Raw genomic sequence first — 20666 nt, 5'->3', positions numbered from 1 at the left:
ACATTGAAAGAAAGTTTTAAAAATGGCTAACCACAAAATAATGAGCTAAGCAACACAAAGCCTGTTGGGGGGAAAACAGCTGATATTGATTTGAAGGATGAGGAAGATTAGTTGTCTTGGAAACACCAGACAATCATTATAAAAGTGAAGAGACTTAATGTTTCTCAAAACTGCTCTACTTCGTTATATTTCAGACCTACATAAGTTTATTAAAATGTCAACATGCATGGTAAGGATCAGTGTGTTTGCAGGTTCCTACCTGCAGTGTTGTTTGTTGTCAGATAAACTGTGATGAAGTGTGTAAAGACAGACATCTGCTTTTCACGCAACATGTGTGACTGAACTTCGCTCAATGTCTTCACGCTGAAAATGGAAAATATTTTATTATCACAAATTGTAAAAGATAACTAAAAGTAATAAAAGAATAAATGTATCCATGCTTACATGTACTGGTAGGTGCTGCAGTCCAGTGATTTGGAGGAGAGACATGAGAGGAAGTCCTCGGAAACAGCTGGCAGGAACGGACGAAGGCGGCGGCCGAACCACATCTGGACGAAGGCGGGATCGTTGAGGACAGTCATGTTGACGACATCCAGCCGGAGTTCTCGTATGGAGTCCAGGATCATGGAGGCAGAAGGATGGTCAGGACGGAGTGTCTGCAACAAGAAATGATCCTGGTTACGTTTTTAGCTAAAACAAAGGTCTTGATTGGAGACCAAAAAAGCCGAATGATGAGTTTAGGTGAACTGGTTTAACGGTGTTTAGATCTAGCCATCTGGCCTATTGCACTTTTTAATCTTTGTTTGAACGGCGACAAGAGTTTATTTTACATAATATCAAGCATAATAACATTCATAGTCTTAGCTAATTTGCATTGAAGGCTTTACGCCCATAGACTCATGACATTACAAACATAGCAGAATCATGATACATCCTACTACTACACAATAGAGCAACCAAACATGGGATAAGGAGCAGAGCGTGAGAAAAATCATCATGAAGTTATCACGGCTGAATGTACCCAGCCGTGAATGTACATGACAATTAATTATTTTATTTTATTTTTTCAAAAACTCTTGTCTTTAGAATTTGGTGCTAGTTTGCGGTGGTTCTATGAGTGTATTGAAATGGATGTATTTCACAAAGCTGCAGTGGAAACACTTAATACCTTTTAAGAAACTCGTTCATCCCCAGTTTAAAAATACATTTTCAGTCTCCATGTATCTACGAGCAGAAGTCAACAACGTGTAATGGCGATGAAGAGGGTGATTTGGGTCAACAAGGACATCTTAGACCTGTTTTGTGATTCTGCTTCTGTCCAGCTGGGGGAGCTCTACCGGACTTATCCCTGTCATGTTGATATACATCCTTACAAGTTTGTGCTTATTGTTTTCACAGGATAAGCGACTAAAACTAACAAAATACAGAAAATGTTAAAACTGATTGGATTATTTTAGATGCACTGTCAAATTAAAGCTTCTTAATTTCCAACAAAAATAACAAGCTGTGGTGGTCCTTAGCGCAGACTGCATCCATTTCGGCCTTAAAGGTCATGCAATTGTCGAGAATTGTATCAAGATGTTCGTAATGTTGAGACCGATCAAAATTCTGTATCAGCCAAAATAGGAATCAATGATGGGCCAGAAAACTGAACCGGAGCACCGCTGGTTGGAACCAAAAGCCAGTCTTACGGTGTTGCTCAGCAGATCCAGAGCTTGATCCAGGACCAGGGAGGCTTTGGACAGCAGCAGCTTCCAGGCAGGTTTGGAGCCTCTTGAGTCGGAGACCCTATCACAACCCAACATGGCTGCCAGATCCACAGCTGTTAAACCTGACAGCTGGAGAGGAGAATGACAACAGACCAGATGTTGAACCAAACATGGAACCATTTTCCCTCAGCTGCACTTTGAGGACAGATGATGATGATGATGATGCGACGTCTTACAGAGGCACAGGCAAATTCCTCCACAGAGAAGCTGCAGTGCCGTCTGACCGTTGATCTGTCTAGGTGGATCTGAAGCTCTGTGCTGTAACACAAAATGATTCATGTTTCCTTTATTTAACATGAAATGTTTAGGGAGAAATATCAAAAAGTCTTTCTCAACCCTACCTGTTGACTCCCATGCATATCTCTGTCTCTGTGTAAAGTTGCAAGACAAGTTAAGGTATTAATGTAAAAATAATACATAATTTTAAATAAAAGTAGGTCAAGGGTAGTTATGCAGTGAGAGGAAGCTTACCATTTGCCATTGTTATATTGCACTAGATAGAGAAAATTATTAAAATGGTTATTAATCTTCAAAAAACAAATACATTTGTTTGAAAACATAAAATAAAATGTCCACAGTAACATATATTTACCTGCCCACTATATATGATGCAGTCTGTAATAAAAGTACCAAAAAAAAAGATCAAATTAGTTAATTATTAAACAAATGAGAAATTATTTGTCAGTTGACACAAATTTACAATCATAAAGTCAATTCTTCAGTGTATAATCAGTAAGCTGCATTTTGGATATTGAATGTCCTTTTGTATTTAACATGGTAAAGATGTATTGCCACAGTCTTTACACCTGATCCACATTAAAAATGTAACAGTTGGAAAAATGTTAAGTGAAATGAAAGAAATGAAAGGGGAGAGATTTAACACAATTTATATTCTAAAAATGTTTCTCTGTTTATATATATATATATATATATATGTGTATATAAAAATCTCACCAAGTGGTAGTTGTTTGAATAAAGCCACTTTAGTGTATGTAATGGCTGAAGCTATGTCAGAAGTAGCTGTTGCCAAGGCGTCGTCCAGTCTGGTGAACCTGCAAGGCAACAATATTTTCAATTGAATCAAACTAAACTCGTTCTGTGGTCAGTCATCGATGTGAGGCAAACACCAGAATACATCAGAGAGATGATTTAAAAAAAGTTTCATTACTTTATTTAAATTGAGAAGTTTATATATATTTGATAGGTTCCCCTTGCAAATGTACGACATTTGCTCCAAAACTTTTACTTTCCGTCTGATGTCCTTAGATGTTGTTTCAATATCTCCAAATTTCTCATTATGCTTTGCTGCCATTGTCATACTCCACATTTTGGATGACCTTCTTAGAGTTGCAAGGTTCTCTTCCTTTATCCAAATATTTCAAATCTCGCTACACTCAATGTTTCATCCAAAGGAAATGTCTGGAAAAAAATGTTTGTCTTTGTCCCTGATCCCTGACTGTATTTACAAAAGGAAACCACCCTTGTTTTTCTGCTTAGTTTTGGCTTCTTCCTCAGAGGGTGGTCAGTCCATGTTGGTTCAGGGCTCAAATCAGTAGCTGCGTTTCCATTGACCGTATAATTGCACAACTTGACATTTTGAAAATGGATCTGCTTAATGAAAACATGACAATTAATTATTTTATTTTATTTTTTTAAAAACTCTTGTCTTTAGAATTTGGTGCTAGTTTGTGGTGGTTCTATGACTGTATTGAAATGGATGTATTTCACAAAGCTGCAGTGGAAACACTTTTTTTGCATCACACAAGTCATGATCAGTAACAGGATTCTCCTACTGGCGGAAACCATGAAAAAGAAGACAGCAGGAAGTAGATGGAGGATCATGACTTGTCGTGTGTACAAACTTATTCACGTGTGATTTCAATTGCATTTCTTATTTAAAGGAAACAAAACAATTGTGAAATTGTGTTTTTGACGTTATCCGATATCAACAAAGTTTTGCACACATTTGTAATGAAAATGCGGCTTATAAGCTCATCGGACACTCATTGAAAAAAAAATCCTGCTAAAGACGACTCTGAAGTTCTTTTTTACTCTATGGTGCGACATAATCATGATCATCTTTCCTAGGCACACATTAGTTTCCTAGGAACTACCAACACTTCACTCTCATTTGGCATTTCTGGCTACAACTTTAATTGTGTATATTGCAGGTTTGATCTGAACTCACAGTGTTTTGTAGGATGAGCAGGAAAGGTTCAACTGTTGGAGAAAAACAAGAAGAGGACAAATGAGCTACTACCTTAAAACAAAAGTCCTGAACATAACAGACTTTTCTTACCGTCTCAGAAAACATGACCAGAGATGACAGGAACTCTGTGAATCTCCTTTCCTCTGGTGCTTTGGTCATGTAATCAAAGAGCATGTTGATGACAGCGTCTGTGTTCTCAAGAAGCGGCAGTCCCAGCAGCTGCACAGTCTGATGTGGCGTAAGAAGCTGTAAGGCCTCCAGCTACAAAAAAAAAAAAAATTATTTGGCCTTATTTTTTTTAAAAGCACTGATCTGTTTTTAACAGTCTGAGCCTCACTGGTTTGAAGAGTCGGTTGAGATGGATCAGCTCACTGATGAGCACAAACTCTGAGAATGGACCGAAGTTGTCGGTCAGCCACTGTGCGCTGTTGTTGAAGGAGGACAGACATCCTGGATCTGGAGCCAATCAGGAAGAAGCAGAAAGTCCGTAAATGCTCAAAGATGTGCATCTTAATGTAAATATAATTCAACTATATCAACACAGATTTATTAAAGAGTGCGTACTTGAGTGAGCGTTCAGAAGGAAACGAAGGATGAAATCCTTCAGGACCACAAGCTGCTGTTGGAAGGGCATCTTCTCAAAGTGGCCAACAAATACCTGCAGTCTGAGGACGAATATCAGATCCGACAATGTATTCAGAAAAAAACAGGTGCAAAATGATGCAGTTAAAACTAAATACTTTGCGTTTAGAACATAAACATGTCAAACATGCAACAACAAGATTGACAGGATGAAATCTATTTACAGACATGTTGGTTCACAAAGCAAGAACTCTAATAAGTTCAATTTAGAAGGAACTGTAGGAAGTGTGTATAGTTTGTAGATTATTATTAAACTTTACGTTCTTATATTTCCATAAAAAAATATTTAGTTTGTAGATTATTATTAAACTTTACGTTCTTATATTTCCATAAAAAAAATTTAAAAAAAAAACAAGAACCAAACACAACATGCTATTAGTGGCGGGCATTTATCAGCTCGTTTAGCACTTATTGTGACAAATTTCTTATTGTGATAAGAAATCTCATTTATTGTTGTCTCAATAAAGTCAATTAATGATGTTAGAACAAAAAACTAAACTGACAGTTACCTAAAAAATAAGTAATTTTTTTTAACAGAATTTTTATCGTTGCTACAATTTTAACCCAAATTATCACGATAAAACTCTAAGCCCATATGGCTCACCTCTACATGCTTTGCTACTCAAACACAAAACACGTGACTCGGCTGGTTTTGCTTAAAGTGTCCTGACTCACATTTGCTGATATGATGGACAGCTCAAATTTCTGCTGGTCAGACAGAGCAGGAAACGCCCCGACGCGAACGGCAGGAAGCTGCTTAGACGCTCTGCGAACCACAAGTGGATCACGCTGCTGTTCGTCAGCTCCCCATCGGTCAGCGCCGACAGCCTGATTTCCTCTATCACATCCAGAATGGCCTCTGCCGACGGGATCATTCCCACCGACTGTAAGAAGGTAAACCAGTTTCACGCAACCCAAGAATAAAGACGCTTGAAAATGAGACCGTAATCCCAAAAGCTACTGACCGTGTTGGCCAGCATGTCCAGCGCTGGGTTCAAAACACTGGAGAGTTTCGTCAGCAGCAACTTCCACAGGACCCTGGAATGGCTGCTGTTGCTGGGAAGATTACACCTCATCAGGGAAGCCAGCTGTTCGGCCGTGAAGTCCTCCAGCTGTGAGTGGAAGACAGTGAGACGGACCTGCAGTGCATCAGAAAGGCTTCACCAAGACTTTGACTCATTGGGTCGCAGTTACCTGAGCACAAGCATATTCCTCCAAGGTGAAGCTACATGAAACATGCATGTGGTTGTTGAGGTATGATTGAAGAACAGAGCTGAAAAAGTACATTTAATGTTAGTTATTAAAGTCTAAAGACGATCTTGGTAGATTTGATTTCATTTTGTACTCATCAGGCAGAATTACCTGTTGATACTTCGGCAGATGAAAGTACCTGTCAAACAACAGGGGAAAAATATGATTTCATATATTTTAAAAATACACAAACTTGATGAGAAATAAAATAAAACTTAGCACATAATTCTTACTGTTGATCTGTGTGTCTTGGCACTGTGAACGACACATTATAATTTTTAATTTCTTACTGATATGCAAAAAAAAAAAATTATTGGAAAATGACTTCAGGATAAAATACTCACTGTGACTTCTGCTGGTACACACTCTGTCAAAAGCAAAGCAAACAAAAACATAAACAAAAACAATATATTCAGTCAATAAAGCCACAATAATTGAACTTCTAGCCCGTTGTTGCTTGTGTGGGTGTCAGTTCATTTTTGCTTTTGGTGCTTCAGGTAGAGGAGAGACTCACCAGCTGGTGCTATTCCCATCAGATCATCTATGCGGGCCCAAATAACCGGCTCCAGGTCCGGAGGGATCATTGTTATGGCTCCATACATTTGTTCAAAACTGACGCAAAGACAAACAAAACAAATTAAGACGCAAGCAAAAAAAAAAAAACATAAATAAAAGAAAACTGGATTTCAAACAAAAAAGAAAAAAACATAAATAAAAGAAACTGGATTTCATTAGGTGTGCAAAAAAAATCTAATCAAAACTGAATGTGCTACTGTCCATATTTTGGCTTCCATTGATCTTATAATAGCAGAATTTGACATTTTGTAAAATAAATTCACTAAAAGCAAACGTTCCAATAAAAAAAAAAAAAAAAAACATTTTTCGACAAAAAGTTTTGGAGGCGGTTTTTAGAAATTGGTTTAATTTTCCAAAACTGCAGTGGAAACGCCACACGGTCAACAGTGTTGCAGCTGGCGTAAACCATGAAGAAGACGATGTGGTTGGATGATGATGGTGTGTTTATTTTTTAATGACTTATGGCGTGAACAAACTTATTCATGCCTGATTTTAATTGCATTCAATAACAGGGTTAACGTCTTTCTCCGTTAGAATCACAGTTGCAAAATTGTGTTTTTTGACATATTGATGAAGTTTTCTGCACATTTGTAATGGAAACACTGCTAATGTGTGAGTGAGTGAGTGAGTGAGTGAGTGAGTGAGTGAGTGAGTGAGTGAGTGAGTGAGTTAGTTACCTAGAGGGGTGTAACCTAAAACCATGAGAAGGTACTCACATGAGTTTATACACATTGCATGGAGGGTTAACCTCTTCTGCAAGCTGGACCACGAAGTGCAGAACCTCGGTAAATTTTCTGTCTTCTGGTGACTCCAACAAGAAGTCAAACACTGCGTGGATAATGGTGTCTTTCTCCGTTGGACCAGGAAGAGGCAGCAGCAGCATCTCTGCAAGCTGCTTCGGGGTCAGGACCGGCAGAGCTTCCAACTGAGAAAAGAAAAGGGGAAAAAGAAGTGTTTCCAAATGCTTCTTTTCCAAACGCACGAAGGTTTGTTTCTTTAATCCAGCATGCTGACGGCTCCCAGGCTTACCGCAGAGAAATCAGGGTTGAGCTGGTAGAAGTCGATGACAGAGGCAAAGCTTGAGAAGAACCCAAAGTTCAGCTTCACCCATTCTGCACTTTGATTGGCTGAAGAGATGCACTGGGGTCCTGAAAAATGTTGTACAATAAAACATGTTAAGGTACATTTGTCTTTCAATGCTTAAATTGGAAATAAATGCATTTACATATAATACACGAGAAAGTATACGTATAGTTTCTGAAATATACCATGAATAAATTAACAATATATATTTGACTAATTAATAATGATTGCCTAACAGGTAATGAATCTACAAAATAAGCTGCTGGTTAAAATTCAGATCTGGCTTGTGTCTGGCTAAAATTCCACACAAAAAAAAAAAAACAAAACTTGTCGAAAGATTTTTCATTGTCTGAATAAATTAAACTTAGCTTATAATCATGATTTCCAGGAAGTAGGTTTGGGACAAATACAACTAAGCACAACTTTAGAAAAATCACCAGTGAAATTCAAATTCCAAAATACTTAATTTATCCCAAAGCGAAATTAAATGTTGTAACTCATTAATTCAAAATTAATGAAATTGTACAGTTGATGTTTTGGCTTACCGGTGGTGTTGTGATTCAGGAAAGAGTAGATGAAATATCTGTAGATGTTGTGACTGTACATCATGTCAGCATCCATTTGCCTCATGCTCTCACCCAGTGCTGCCACCCTGCATGTTGAAAGCAGAAAGAGGAAGGTGACTAAACCTGGAATGCATTTTTTATTTTTTTATTTTTTATTTTTTTTGAAATCACGAAATGTGTGAACTCACAGGGTTTGGTAAACGGGGCAGGAGAAGTTTTTGGTGCTCAGGCAAGAGAGGAGGTCTGGATTGACATCTGGCAGCAGGGGGAGCAGTTTGATCTGGTACCAGAGTTTGATGAATTCGGGATCGTTCAGGTGATGTTGGGTCAGAGTTGGAGGCTCGTTCTCGTTGAATATCTCCTTAATGTCAGATGCCAGCTCCGCAAAGTTCTACAGGCACAAAAAAGCACTGACATGAGTTTTTGTTGGAGCAGTGACACAGAGAATAATTAACAGGGAGTGACTGAGTTCACACTGAAGTCTCTTATGTTTAGAAGGTCAGAGAGGTTAATATGCTCACTGTTGTGGCAAACTCTTTGATCAAAGAGTTCAGACGTTCAGCCAGCTCAGTAATCAGTCTCATGATGGTTGCTTCAGTCATCGTCAGCTCACTTTTAGCAGCGCAGTGCATAATATGGGCTATACTCTCCACTGCATCGGTCAGCTGAGGGCATCACAAACAATAAATGGGACAGAAGGTAAAGCAGAATTCTTTTATAGAGCTAAAATATCAAATACAAGTCAGAATCTCACCCCACAAGGGCTCTTATCAAGAGTGACGCTGCAGACATCCTGAAGTTCATCATATTCACTTTCCCCGCCATGTTCCAGAAAACTGCATAAAAACAGAACAGCACAGCTTCAGACAAAGATGAACAATGAAATGATGTTTTTTCATCTCTAAAATGGCCAGAGGATGTGGGTGAGCAATTAAAGCTGCACTAGGGCCTCAATTACACACTCAAACAAAATGGCGGAAGGTTTTTCCATTTAAAGTTACACGGTCAATTTGTTTTGCTTTCTTAAGTTAAAAAAATAAAATAAAATAAAATGTACGTTTCTTACATCACTTTTGAAAGGTATATTTAGAAAATCTGATTAAAACACCACAGAAAAAAATAAACAAATATTTCACTATTATTCACATTATTTATGTAATAAAATAAATACATTCCATTTAGCTTGTGATAAATGTATACTTTAAATTTTTGAAATTTTATTTATTTACTTAGTATTGTTTGTTTGATTTCATTTAATTTTGTTTGCAGGCTTTCATAATTAAACTGTTCAGCCACAGTAGTTGAGGCTGATTAGATGAATTTCACAGTAAATGTGTTAACAAAAAATAAATAAATAAAAAAATCACAAAAGTAGCAATGATACCAGGCTTCTACACAATTCACATTTTGACAAAAAAAATCTGAGACCAGGTGAAAGCTGTAGATTCCCAGGAGGTAAAAAGAAAATGTTAATATATGTACACATTCTGATTTTCAAAAAAAATAATTTTAAAAATGAGTACAAATAAATAACACATTCAAGTAGAGGAAACTTGAGTTTCAAAACTCAATTTTTCACCACATAAAACTTTTGAACCCAAGTAGTGTAAGTAGTTATAAATACATGTTTACCCACTAAGTAGGTATATATTACCTACTTACAGTTAATATTGAATACATGTTAGAACAGTGGAAAGTACTTCCAGTGACAATATCTATTGTTTACTGTATGAATATTCACCTCAGCAGATAAAATATAATTAAAACAATGAAAACTGTTGATAAACAAAACGTTTTACCATACATTTATGGCTTAAACATGTTTGTACTTCATTAAGTGACATAACTGAATGAAGGCTGGTGTATTATCCAGAAATTATACTCAACTCTTTAAAGTTGCTTTTCTTTAAAATAATATGACTGAAGCAGAAATATATGGTTGTTGTTGTAGTTTATTATTATTATTATTTTTTATTTTTATTTTTTTCAAAAAGCAACTCAAGTAAATGTAATTACTTACTATCGACGTCTGGACTACATTATTGTCAATTAAAAGATAAAATCCAAAATACAAACCAAGTCAATTTTGACGAAAGCTAAATGGACCAACAGACTAAAAGAGAAAAATCTTTGTAAAACAAAGAGCTCTTTGAGAGGGAAGTATGTGAACATAAAGTCAAATAAGCGAGTAATTAGTTTAAACTTAGTCTGACTCACTACAGCTCATGAAAAGCGAGCGTGATGTTTTGGTGCATCAGGTCTCCGTCGTTTGGCAGGATCCTGCGCAGCAGCGGCAGCACCACCTGCTGGTACCAGTCCTCCACGTTGGTCACGTCAAACTGGGGGATGTCTGGGACCATGGGCGGCTCATACACGTCTGCCAGCTCAGCCAGAGTCCAGTTGAGCAGGAACTGAGCCAAAGTGGTGCTTTTTATTTCTGAAACATCTCTCTGTAAGACACACACGAGGCCACGGAGGCGGGGGTGTGGGGGATTTAACTTCCTGTTGTCACAATGAAATGGTTAACTTAAACATCTCAGGATGTGTTTGCGTGAGTTTATTTACCTGACGTGTAAAAGAAACAAATTCATGAGCAAAACTCCCAATTGGTCTGAAAGCCGTCATGAATCCATTTGTGATCTGTAATGTAAAAAACAAACGTTGGGAATTAAAGTCCTGTAGGAAGTTTTGTGATTTTTTTTAGACAGGGTTAATCCTTTGAGTTTTTTCATTTCTACTTTACGGGTATGTGGTTGAACACATTACTCATGTCCACCTGAGGAATCATGGTATTGAGAAATATTGTCATACCCATGTTTTTAGAGGAGTCGACAATGAAACCATTTACATCCATACTTTTGTTTTATGGCTCCAAACCAGAGGCAGTCCTACCCACTTTAGTGCCCTGGGTGAACAAGCACTGCACCCCCTTTAAATCATCATCTGACAACACACTCAGTTTTTTTTTCCCCCATTTGAAAAATATGGAACCAACTAGAATATTACTATAAACACCCATAGCAAGTCTCAAACAGACTGTATACCATGAAGTTAGAAGTATACAATACAAAAACAATACTATTGAAAATACATAAAAATAAAATAAGGCATTTCTAAATTGAAACAATAGTCAAATATTTTCAAAATTATGTGTACTATTGCAGCTCCAGGAGCTCATACCATGACATGCAGATCAATTTTTTTTTATAAACATTGTGATTTTATCCTCTACAGAATAAAAACCCAAATTAAAAGTTGGAGATATTTAAGAGTTGGACTATGTGACAGGAATAAAAGATAAATTTATTACAAGGTATTTTTCTGCATTTGTGTGCCTTTGAGTGTGGAGGCTACAGGTCTAACAGCCTGTTTGGTCTTGCCGCCGTTAGCGTGTGGTTTGTTGCAGGAAGAGCTTTTATGATGATATATTTTAGACAAAACAAACATGTTTCATTATTCATAGAAACAATTTGCTCCTGTGTTCCCACGCTTTCTGCTCTGTCTGCAAATGAAACATAAACAAAAACATGTCTCCTCTAGAACACACGTGTCAAAGTCAAGGCCCGCGGGCCAAATCCAGCCCTCCACAGCTATTCCTGTGAAACAGAACTTCAACTAAATACAAAGAGGTGCATTTACCTCTTTGAGAGTGCTGTGTGGAGATGAATGACCAAATGGCACCACAGATGAGTTTGCAGGGCTGGGAGTTGTTTGCTGGCCGGGCAGCAGGCTGTTGAAGACCAGGGTCAGGGTGCCGTTGTCTAAACCAGCCACCTCAGGCTTTAAGAGCAGCTCGGCCTTTTGTGCAGGAGAGAGCAGGTGGAGAACCTCCAGCTGTGACCAAAAACAGAGGGAGTGGTGTGACGGGACAAACAAAAACTCATATATCCCACAAGTGCTCAAACTCATATATGATAATGTTAAATGTTATGTAAAGTGAGACGGCCGTTTGAGTCATTTATAGGAGGTGAGTCTGACTCACCCCACTGAAGACCATGTTGAGGCTGGTGAAGTCCTTCATTCGGGCCATCGCTCTGAAGGCGCCAAAATTCTTCATCAGCCATTCTTCGCTGCTTTCATTTCCATTTACACAACCTGCGCATAAAGTAAATATAAATACACATCAAGAAATAGGAGCAGATTTATGAAATTTCGGCAGGAGGTTTGAATAAGGACAGAAAAATTACATTAATGGCATCTTGGATCCCTTGGACCCCGATTTATTTTTTATTTTTGAAATTTATGAGTAAATTTTGAATAACTTGGCAACAAAAAGCAGTACATGACTATGAAGAGGCAGAGTGTTTATTTACAAAAAGAAACCCATCTAGTGTATCATGCATTTCTATTCAACTCCTTGCAACCCTTAAAAAGAAAGAAAATGTAAAAAAAAAAAGAAACAGTATAATCAATTAGCTTAAGATGTAATTACAAAGGCATTTGAGGGGCATTGCAGATAGAAAAAAAGGAGTACATTTTTGCCAAAAGCCTAAACATTTTTGAGATTGTGAGAAATAATGTAGAAAAGACTTAGAAAATTTCAACTTTTGAAACTCAATAATTTCTTCTCTAGAAGATTTCTGATATTAATCTCAACATTTTTGAGTTCTTTGGCAGCAGTGGAATCTCTTTTCTTTCTGTCTACAACGGTTCTAATATGCCATTTTACGTGACCTAATCTGGATTCCATCTGTGTTTAATCTAATCTCAAGATAACGCAGCTGTTCTGCGAAGGCTTCAGAGGTTAGCTAGAAAACATCAGGGATCAAACAACATGATGAAGACCAAGAAACAGCAAACAGAACTGAACTTTAGCCACCCAAACACAATAGTCTCTAGAATGTAAAGTTATTTGAGTCATAACGCAAAATATTTTTCTTTTCATTATTATTTGTGTTGTGCGTTTTGTTTGTTCTGCTAATGCAGCGTTCTCCGTTTTTCTTGTAACTTTAGACATTATTTTGACTTTAATTGGTCTTTCCCACAAGTCATTTTGACAACTTTTTGCCTTTTTCTCTGTTTATATGCATATTTTTCTTATGTTGCTTTTATTTTCTCTAGCAACATTTACCTGCAACTCTTTCTCCAGACAGGAAGGGGTACATGAAGAATGTGTAGATCCACTTTTGTCTGACTGGATTCATCTCTGAAAAATATTGGCTGAGTTCTCTCACTCTGAAAGGCAAGACAGAAATATCAAAAAACATTTCCAAACAGCTACTATCACAGCTAAAAATAAAGTTGAGAATTAAAAAAAATAAAGACGTACACAGTCTGATAAGTGGAGCAGCTGAAGTTCTTTGTGCTGAGGCAGGACAGGAAGTGTTTGGTGATGGAACCCAGCAGAGGTTTGATTTTGACCTCAAGCCACATCTGAACCAGAGCTTCATTCTGGAGCGGATCTGCTCCGGGATTGAAATTCAAAGCTCCTTCCAGGCTCAGGACCGGCACACCGGTCATGCTGGATTTCTGTAACAATGGTTAAAATGGATTAAAGTTTACAGGCTTCTGAAAAGGTTCTAGGAAAGATGTTGTAAGTCTTTTTCCTAGAAGAGTGTCTGAAAGCACAAGTGTCATGAACTTGTGGGAAAAAAAAGAAGCAGAAAACAACAGTAACAACTGGTTTGGTCAGTCTGGAATGTGCACGGCATTTTTTGTTGTTGCGTGCCAATAGAAGTCATACCATGAAGGTGTACACGTCCATTGTGGCCTCAAGCATCACTTTCAGCCTCTGCATGTGGTCTTTTCCTGTGTCTGTGGACGGCAAGCCGACACACTGCAGGAAGCGGGAGGTCGTGTCCAGCTCCTTGGGATATTTAACAGAAAGGACAATTTGGTTACAACATTAAACAGCTTTATGCCATGCCTTGCAAAATCTATTGAATTTTGACATGTTTTTGTCACATTACAACAACACATGACCCATGCCATTTGTTTGCTGGTATCAGAAAACGGTAACACTTTATGGTAACACTTTATTTGAAGGGGGTTGAATAAGACTGTCATTACACTGTCATAAACATGACATAACACATGTCATGAACATCAATAAGTCTTCATGAATATTTATGACTGTTGTCATAAAGCGTCATTCGGTAAATCATGACACTTTTAATACAAAGTTGACATTATTCAAAATGTCTTTGTTATGACAACTTGACATTAACCAAGAAATCATTACTGATATAAATTTGTTATAAAAGTATTACTGATTTCACTTTAAAAATTAGGTAACTTTATGTTATTAAAGGTAAAATTTGAACAGCCACATCAAGGGTCAATCTCTGGCTGCTTAAAAGAAGATTTAAAGTATTTTGGTATCTTCTGACATAGAATAACTGCAGATACTTTGCTGCAGTTATGTTACAGTTTGTTGAAACATAAACGCAAAGCTCTTGGCTTACTGGTACATCTACATTCTGACCTCCATGAGATAAGGTCATGACCTATAGATAGACAGAAATCCTAAATGCAAGCAGCTATGAGGTAATCAGTGGTAATAGATGGAGTAGCTTAATCAAACCATTTGATTAAAATAACTTGATATTTTAATTTTCTCCTATTCTGAAATAAATAAATTTCATTGAAAGTTATTTTTCATGCATTTATTTTATTACTCTAGCTGAGATTTTTCTTCATTATTGACATGGTGTATATTCCTTTTTATTTTCTTTGCACTTTTTGAAAATGATTTTGCCGTTACCTTGTTATCTACACCAGACTGAGCTTTATCTTGTATTTTGCTTTCAGGCAGATGAGGTGTAGTTCAAACAGTCTGTCACAGTTTAAATTCATTTTTCTGATGTAGGGTAACAATGTTCTGTCAGGAAATATGTAAATATTTCTTAAATATTTCTCAGAATACCAAAGAACTACAGGAACCATAAATGTCAGGAAATACACGTAAAATATGAAATATAAGTAATAGGATAAATGCATTTTCCTCTTAATCATGTTCAAGTAACGTTCACCTTGATTCTTGCTTTTTTTGGGGTGTACAGTCTTAGAGGAGCCAGGAGACCCTCCTGCAGTCCATTTACAGATGTTCCCAGCAGAACTGTTATTCTAGGAGATGATTATTTGTGTTCTTGATTTCTCAACTCATCCACAGGTTTTTTCCAGAACAGGTTTGTCTTGCTCACGTAACAAAGAGGAAGTGAACATGCTTTTTGATATTGGAAACTCAGAGTTCGCCTTGTCACTAAGCCAGTAATCCTGGTTTTAAAAAAAAAAGGTTTCTAAAGATCAACGAGTGATGATGCCGTCACTTTAAAAAAAATCTCGTTGGTATGTGATTGGGGCAGTTTGGCAACTGCTTACAACTTCCTCATATGAGTTTGAACTTCGAAAATGGACTCCTTAACAAACACAAACATATTTATTTTTACTAGAGTTTGGGTGCTCTTTATGCCTCTTCCTCACTTTATCATTAATTACAGTGCTGTAAGAAAGCTTTTGCACATTTTCTTCTGGCTTTGCTCTCATCACAATTAAATGTTTCAGGTGATCAAACTGGTTTCACCTGGTTTTAAAAATAGCTTTGTAACCCTTTCCAGTCTGATATAAAGAGATGACATTATTTTTCATCTCCTCTTGAATTTCTTTAGAGTATGATGAGTTTCTTTTTAAATGTTTTAGCTTGCTATATGTGGTAAGACAGGTGCAAGTTCAGCTTTATTTTTAATGTGGATGATGACGATTCACTTGTTGTTACCAAGATGATGGGATCTTTTTTGTGTAGCAAGATTGGCCAGATTTCTTTTTCTCTTAAGTGAAATCATCATTGGAAGACAGTTTTTTGTGTACTTTAGGTTATCTTTGTCCGATCTTAAAATGTTATCCCCCAGAAGAAATTGGGGATAAAATAAGTTTCTGGTTCACAAATATTTATGAGTTGCAAGAAATCAAACAGCTCTGAGTCATAAATCATGAGAGAACAAAGATGGACCATTGAACTGAACTGAAGTAACTTTAAGTTCTGATTAGATACCTAAAAACATTTAGTTATCAGTAAACACTAAAAGACATTTCTCCTGAAATAACTAATTTAACACCCATAAAAATAAATAGAACTCACTGGTTTCTGACTCACCTGACCGCAGCTTTCTGTTCCACATGTTGTATTCCTGCAAGTTTAATAGATGGATAAAAAAAATTAGAGTTGAAATATGTCACACCTCATCCCACTTAGAACAGATTGAAATAGTTACAAATCTAAAAGAACATTTAATGCTCCTCTAGCTAGAGATGTTTTATGTGCTTTCAAGACAAGAAATTAGACTTACCTTTGTGCCCTTGAATTTCCTGATAGGATGAAATAGAGTTTTTTGTTAGATTGTATACATAAGATAATGTTTACAGATTCGGTTTTGTCAAAGAACTATTTAATGAAAATAAAACATCTTATAATAAAGCATTTTTGGTTAACTGTGTTGCTAGATTATTCTGACTAACCTCTCATAGACATATGGTTTTGCAAAGTGAAAACCATTGGTATGAAAACTCAAATTTAATGTATTCTAATGTTATTGATACGAATCTGCCATGTTGTGATCACCCTGTGAGAAACAATGTCAAACTATTAAAAATATACACAGGTGGACAAAGTTGTTGGTACCCCCTTTTTAATGACCAGGAAACACACAAGGGTCACCGAAGTAACTTGAAACTGACAAAAGTGATAATAAAAAAAATTGACTGGAAATTGGCCAGTGAAAATAAGACATTGCTTTTGTAAAGTGGTTCAATATAACTAATGAAGAAGACCTGGGCAAAATTGTTGATTCCTCTAAAAAAGAAAACAGAAAATAATTTGACCCCAGGGACATGTTAAACATGTCCTCTAATTAGCGTTGGAGGTGTCTCCAAGCTTCTAATTAGTCAGTCTGTGTATCCAAAGTGTGATAAGTAATCACTGTGCAGTTTGGTGACACTGTGTGTGCCACACTGAAGCAAAGGAGAGAGTTCTCCCAGGAGATTAAAAAGAAACTGATAGACAATCGTATTGAAGGTAAAGGCTATATGAGCATCTCCAAACAGCTTCATGCTCCTTTGACTACAGTTGTACATATTATCCAGATGTTTAAGGTCCATGGGCCTGGAGCCAACATCCCTGATGGTGTTGTTGGCTACAGTCAAATTGATCTTAAAGGTGAAAGCCATCCATTGGTTGTTTGAGCCAAAGTGGACTTCAAGAGAGACAATAAAGAAAGACAATACTGTTAAAGAAAATCGTTAAAAAAAGCACGACTGGAAATGGATATTGACGAGCTACAAAGCTTCTGAGAGATTATCCTTCGCACGGATGAGACAAAACTGGAACTTTTTGGCAACGTTCACCAGCTTGACGTTCAGAAATGCTAAAATGAAGCATACCAAGAGAAGAATACTGTCCCTACTTTGGTGGTAGCCTGGTCAGACCACCCCTTTACTCTGTAAGCGATATTTGAATTGAGAGGAATAGCGCAGGAAAGCAATGGCCAGGCTAGCCTTGAGGCTGCTTTTGAGGATGGGACCATGGGTACTTTGAAATCTCAAGACTATCAAGGGATTCTGGAGAGAAACGTGGTGCCTAAAGCTTGGTCTTATTTGCAGGTCATGGGTTTTCCAACAGGACAATGACGCAAAACACGGCACTAGAAACAGCCAAGAAAGACTAAGAGCAAAATTTTGGACTATCCTGAACCTGCTTCTGTGAACCCTGATCTAAATCCGTCTGGAGAAGGCACACTTCAACCCTGAGACAGCAGATTGACCTCAAGGAGACGACCAAATGACCTGTGGATAGGCGCAGAAGAAAAAAAAGATTGTAGGGCCAAGAAAACATTCTAGGAGAAGATTTTTTTTAAAAACTGAGTCATCTCTCCATCAGGTATGTTTTGTGTACAAACATAGACTCACTTCCTGTTATGGTCACATATTTTAGAACACTGTTATCAGAGCAGAAGGATACACAGAACAAGATGAAACTTAATCAAAAGTTTGATTTTTGAGAAAAAACCTTTTTAATTTCTATTTTATTTTAGCTGTCTTTCGCCCTTTTTTAGACTATTAGATTTCTGTTTGTCACTCTCTAGATATATGAAAGTTCTTAAACAGGACAAATAAGTAAACTGGAGTCACTTAAGTTTTCTTAAAACAAATTTTAAAAATGAGAGATTTATAAATAAAATAAAGTTTTAGAGAAAAAAAATAAATATTGCTTTTAGTGTTTTTGAATATTTCCATTGAAACAACATAGGCTCGAGTTTTGTTTGTTTGTTTTTTTAGTGCAGTCAATAGTTAATTAATTTATTTTTTTAAAATCTGAATAATCTCACTCTAGCGCTGTGATTAATCAAGACTAAATTCATCTTTGTATGTTTAGAAAACCGGTTTATTGTCTCAAATCAAACATGTCTGGTGATTCCGTTTTCCAGGTTTTCATACCCAAGACGTTTCGTTTCAAACGTTAGTTTAGAAATGTTAACTATAAACTGCTTGGTCTTTTTTGGAAAGATGAATTCATCATTGCCAAACACCACCAAAGTACATACCACCTTGGTTTTATCCAAGCTGCCATCGGCTTGTTTTTGCCGCCGAACTCATCAGTGTGACGCTCCTCGCTCAGCTTTTCACTCACGCCTGCAACTCCGTATTGTTGACCGCAGTATAAGACCGTACAACGTACTTCTCTGAACTGGGTAACCCTCCGCGGGAGAGAGGCTTTAGGTCAAAATATGTAACGCAGTCAAGTGTTTTGAACTTTTTAATTTAATTGTATGTGTCAACGTTGACAGCTGCAGGTTTTTATTTATTTATTTATTTTATTGTATCTTCAGGCATCCCAGTGTTTGCAACCTGTCTCAAAGATTTGGTTTGGTCCTATTTATTTATCAAAAGATAATAAAAGTAACAGTATTAGACATCAAATTGGATCTTAGCACCAATAGATTCCCAAAGAGCTGTGAGCTTAAAAAAAAAGGAAAAGAAAAGAAAAAATCTCGTACAAGAAATAAACATTGGATTATGTTTCTCTAATGTTCTGCCACAGGTCTTTGCAGGATACTTCTTAAAGGTATGACTTTCAGATACTGTTTACTGTGGGGTAGATTATTTATTTATTTTTTTTAATCTGACACTTCTTTATTTAACCTTCATTCATTCACTTTCATCTAGTTTTTATTTCCTTTCTTTTTTTTAGCAGACTCAAAAAAAAGCAGTTGTGGTCAGAGAGAACAACTAGAGGACAGGTGAACCAAGAAGCAGCCAAACTCAAAAGAAAAACATGTAACCCTCCCACGGTCTTAAGAGACGAGGCCAAATGAGCCTTTTAACCTGTACACGATCTGGTGGGATGGTACTGACCCTGTGTGCGCTTCTAGTTTTTTTTTTTTTTTTTTTTTGGTCTGGTTTCGGGAACTGGGGTTCCGGCCTTAGCAAAGGCTGATGAGCTTTTTAATCAGAACCATCTCTGATGGAAACTATTGTGCAACACTATATCTTTTACTAATGATGGAATTTATTTTTACAAAAACAACATACTGTGTTAGAATGAGTCATTAGTTTGTTTTGAGCTTTAAATATAATCTGAAGAACAAATCATGACAGATTTTTTTTCTATGTCTGTGAAGTTTGATTGTCTGTGTTTTGCTTGAAGACAAACCACCTGCTCTTACCAGTTGTGGCTCCAACGAGGTAAACCAGCAGGAATAGGTAGCGTGATTTCATAATGTGACCGGTCTCATGGGATCAGAGGGCTTTGTGTTGAAAATCACTAGAGAGGGAACAAGAAAGAGCTGGTCACAATGAGTCACTATTCTCTGAAAAGCAATTGTTGATTTACAGGGTTAGAAACCGGCCTTTGGCTATTAAAACATGCACTATTTACTTTTTTTTACTAAACTCAACAAATCACAGTACAGTGACATTTTCTCTCAGAGGTGGAACACCTCTTGAAATTATGTATTTCAAAGCCTGATAAATGACAGCAGGGCTGAAGGCTTTGTCTATCCATTGTCGCCGTCCTTTCACCTTAATGCCTGTGTTTTTCTTGTGAGCAGTAGTCGGGGAGTGGCAATCAGATATTTTACAGTCAATGTGGCATAAAGAGGCCTTTAACACCACAACAAACACATCCAAAGACAATAATAGATCTATGGAAAGAATGCTGAAACTGTACACCATTCAGCCCTCTGACAATGGGCGTTGGGACATCTCGTAGATCTTTGTAAAAATGTTTTATGTTTATTATCTCTCTTGGTTCTCTGTCTGTCAGAAAAAGATAAAAACTATGTGAGTTATTTCGAAGGCAAGCAGTGGCGTAATGGGGCGAACAGTAAAATGTACGTAAAATTTGAAATGTTATTTAATTTTCTGGTTTTATGAGATGATTAACCCATGGGCACAAAAGTTCTGTCATTGTAGCATGAACAACAAGGTTCTTCACCAAAATTATGTTTAATATGTTTTATATATATATCATGCTTTGCAGTACAATAACATATCAGCTATCAATAGTCTGTCAATCGTGCTAAACAATGCATTAGTTATAAACATATATTTATTAATCATGTTCAACTATTCACTTTT

At 36.9% G+C, this 20666-nt stretch overlaps 1 protein-coding gene across 7 annotated transcripts in view; it reads right to left on the bottom strand.

The window, feature by feature from the left end:
• mslnb (mesothelin b) overlaps window positions 1–20666 on the bottom strand; it is a 62244-nt gene that overhangs the window by 39234 nt on the left and 2344 nt on the right. For 5 of the 7 annotated variants that reach the window (XM_088009009.1, XM_088009017.1, XM_088009014.1 and 2 more), the window contains exons 2-36: window positions 19754–19851; window positions 16382–16400; window positions 16174–16222; window positions 13780–13902; window positions 13366–13565; window positions 13168–13271; window positions 12079–12191; window positions 11736–11930; window positions 10662–10736; window positions 10314–10546; window positions 8851–8932; window positions 8618–8761; window positions 8285–8487; window positions 8076–8182; window positions 7477–7595; window positions 7164–7372; window positions 6386–6483; window positions 6216–6238; window positions 6105–6126; window positions 5983–6010; window positions 5815–5893; window positions 5586–5732; window positions 5296–5504; window positions 4543–4643; window positions 4316–4434; window positions 4069–4239; window positions 3958–3989; window positions 2724–2821; window positions 2362–2384; window positions 2241–2262; window positions 2111–2138; window positions 1946–2027; window positions 1692–1838; window positions 445–656; window positions 260–363 (exon numbers count right to left, since the gene is read on the bottom strand). In XM_088009009.1, the coding sequence (XP_087865135.1) occupies window positions 260–363; window positions 445–656; window positions 1692–1838; window positions 1946–2027; window positions 2111–2138; window positions 2241–2262; window positions 2362–2384; window positions 2724–2821; window positions 3958–3989; window positions 4069–4239; window positions 4316–4434; window positions 4543–4643; window positions 5296–5504; window positions 5586–5732; window positions 5815–5893; window positions 5983–6010; window positions 6105–6126; window positions 6216–6238; window positions 6386–6483; window positions 7164–7372; window positions 7477–7595; window positions 8076–8182; window positions 8285–8487; window positions 8618–8761; window positions 8851–8932; window positions 10314–10546; window positions 10662–10736; window positions 11736–11930; window positions 12079–12191; window positions 13168–13271; window positions 13366–13565; window positions 13780–13902; window positions 16174–16222; window positions 16382–16400; window positions 19754–19805 (3772 nt within the window). In that variant the 5' untranslated portion in view covers window positions 19806–19851. The remainder of the gene's footprint in view (window positions 1–259; window positions 364–444; window positions 657–1691; window positions 1839–1945; window positions 2028–2110; window positions 2139–2240; window positions 2263–2361; window positions 2385–2723; window positions 2822–3957; window positions 3990–4068; window positions 4240–4315; window positions 4435–4542; window positions 4644–5295; window positions 5505–5585; window positions 5733–5814; window positions 5894–5982; window positions 6011–6104; window positions 6127–6215; window positions 6239–6385; window positions 6484–7163; window positions 7373–7476; window positions 7596–8075; window positions 8183–8284; window positions 8488–8617; window positions 8762–8850; window positions 8933–10313; window positions 10547–10661; window positions 10737–11735; window positions 11931–12078; window positions 12192–13167; window positions 13272–13365; window positions 13566–13779; window positions 13903–16173; window positions 16223–16381; window positions 16401–19753; window positions 19852–20666) is intronic. The other 2 variants (XM_088009031.1, XM_088009033.1) reach the window with 1 other exon arrangement.

Source organism: Poecilia mexicana, unplaced genomic scaffold (assembly GCF_051168715.1).
Source record: "Poecilia mexicana isolate PSO_F unplaced genomic scaffold, ASM5116871v1 scaffold_2, whole genome shotgun sequence".
Classification (NCBI taxonomy): domain Eukaryota; kingdom Metazoa; phylum Chordata; class Actinopteri; order Cyprinodontiformes; family Poeciliidae; genus Poecilia; species Poecilia mexicana.
The sequence above is the reverse complement of the archived record's forward strand: the minus strand, read 5'-3'. Positions and strand labels throughout refer to the sequence as shown.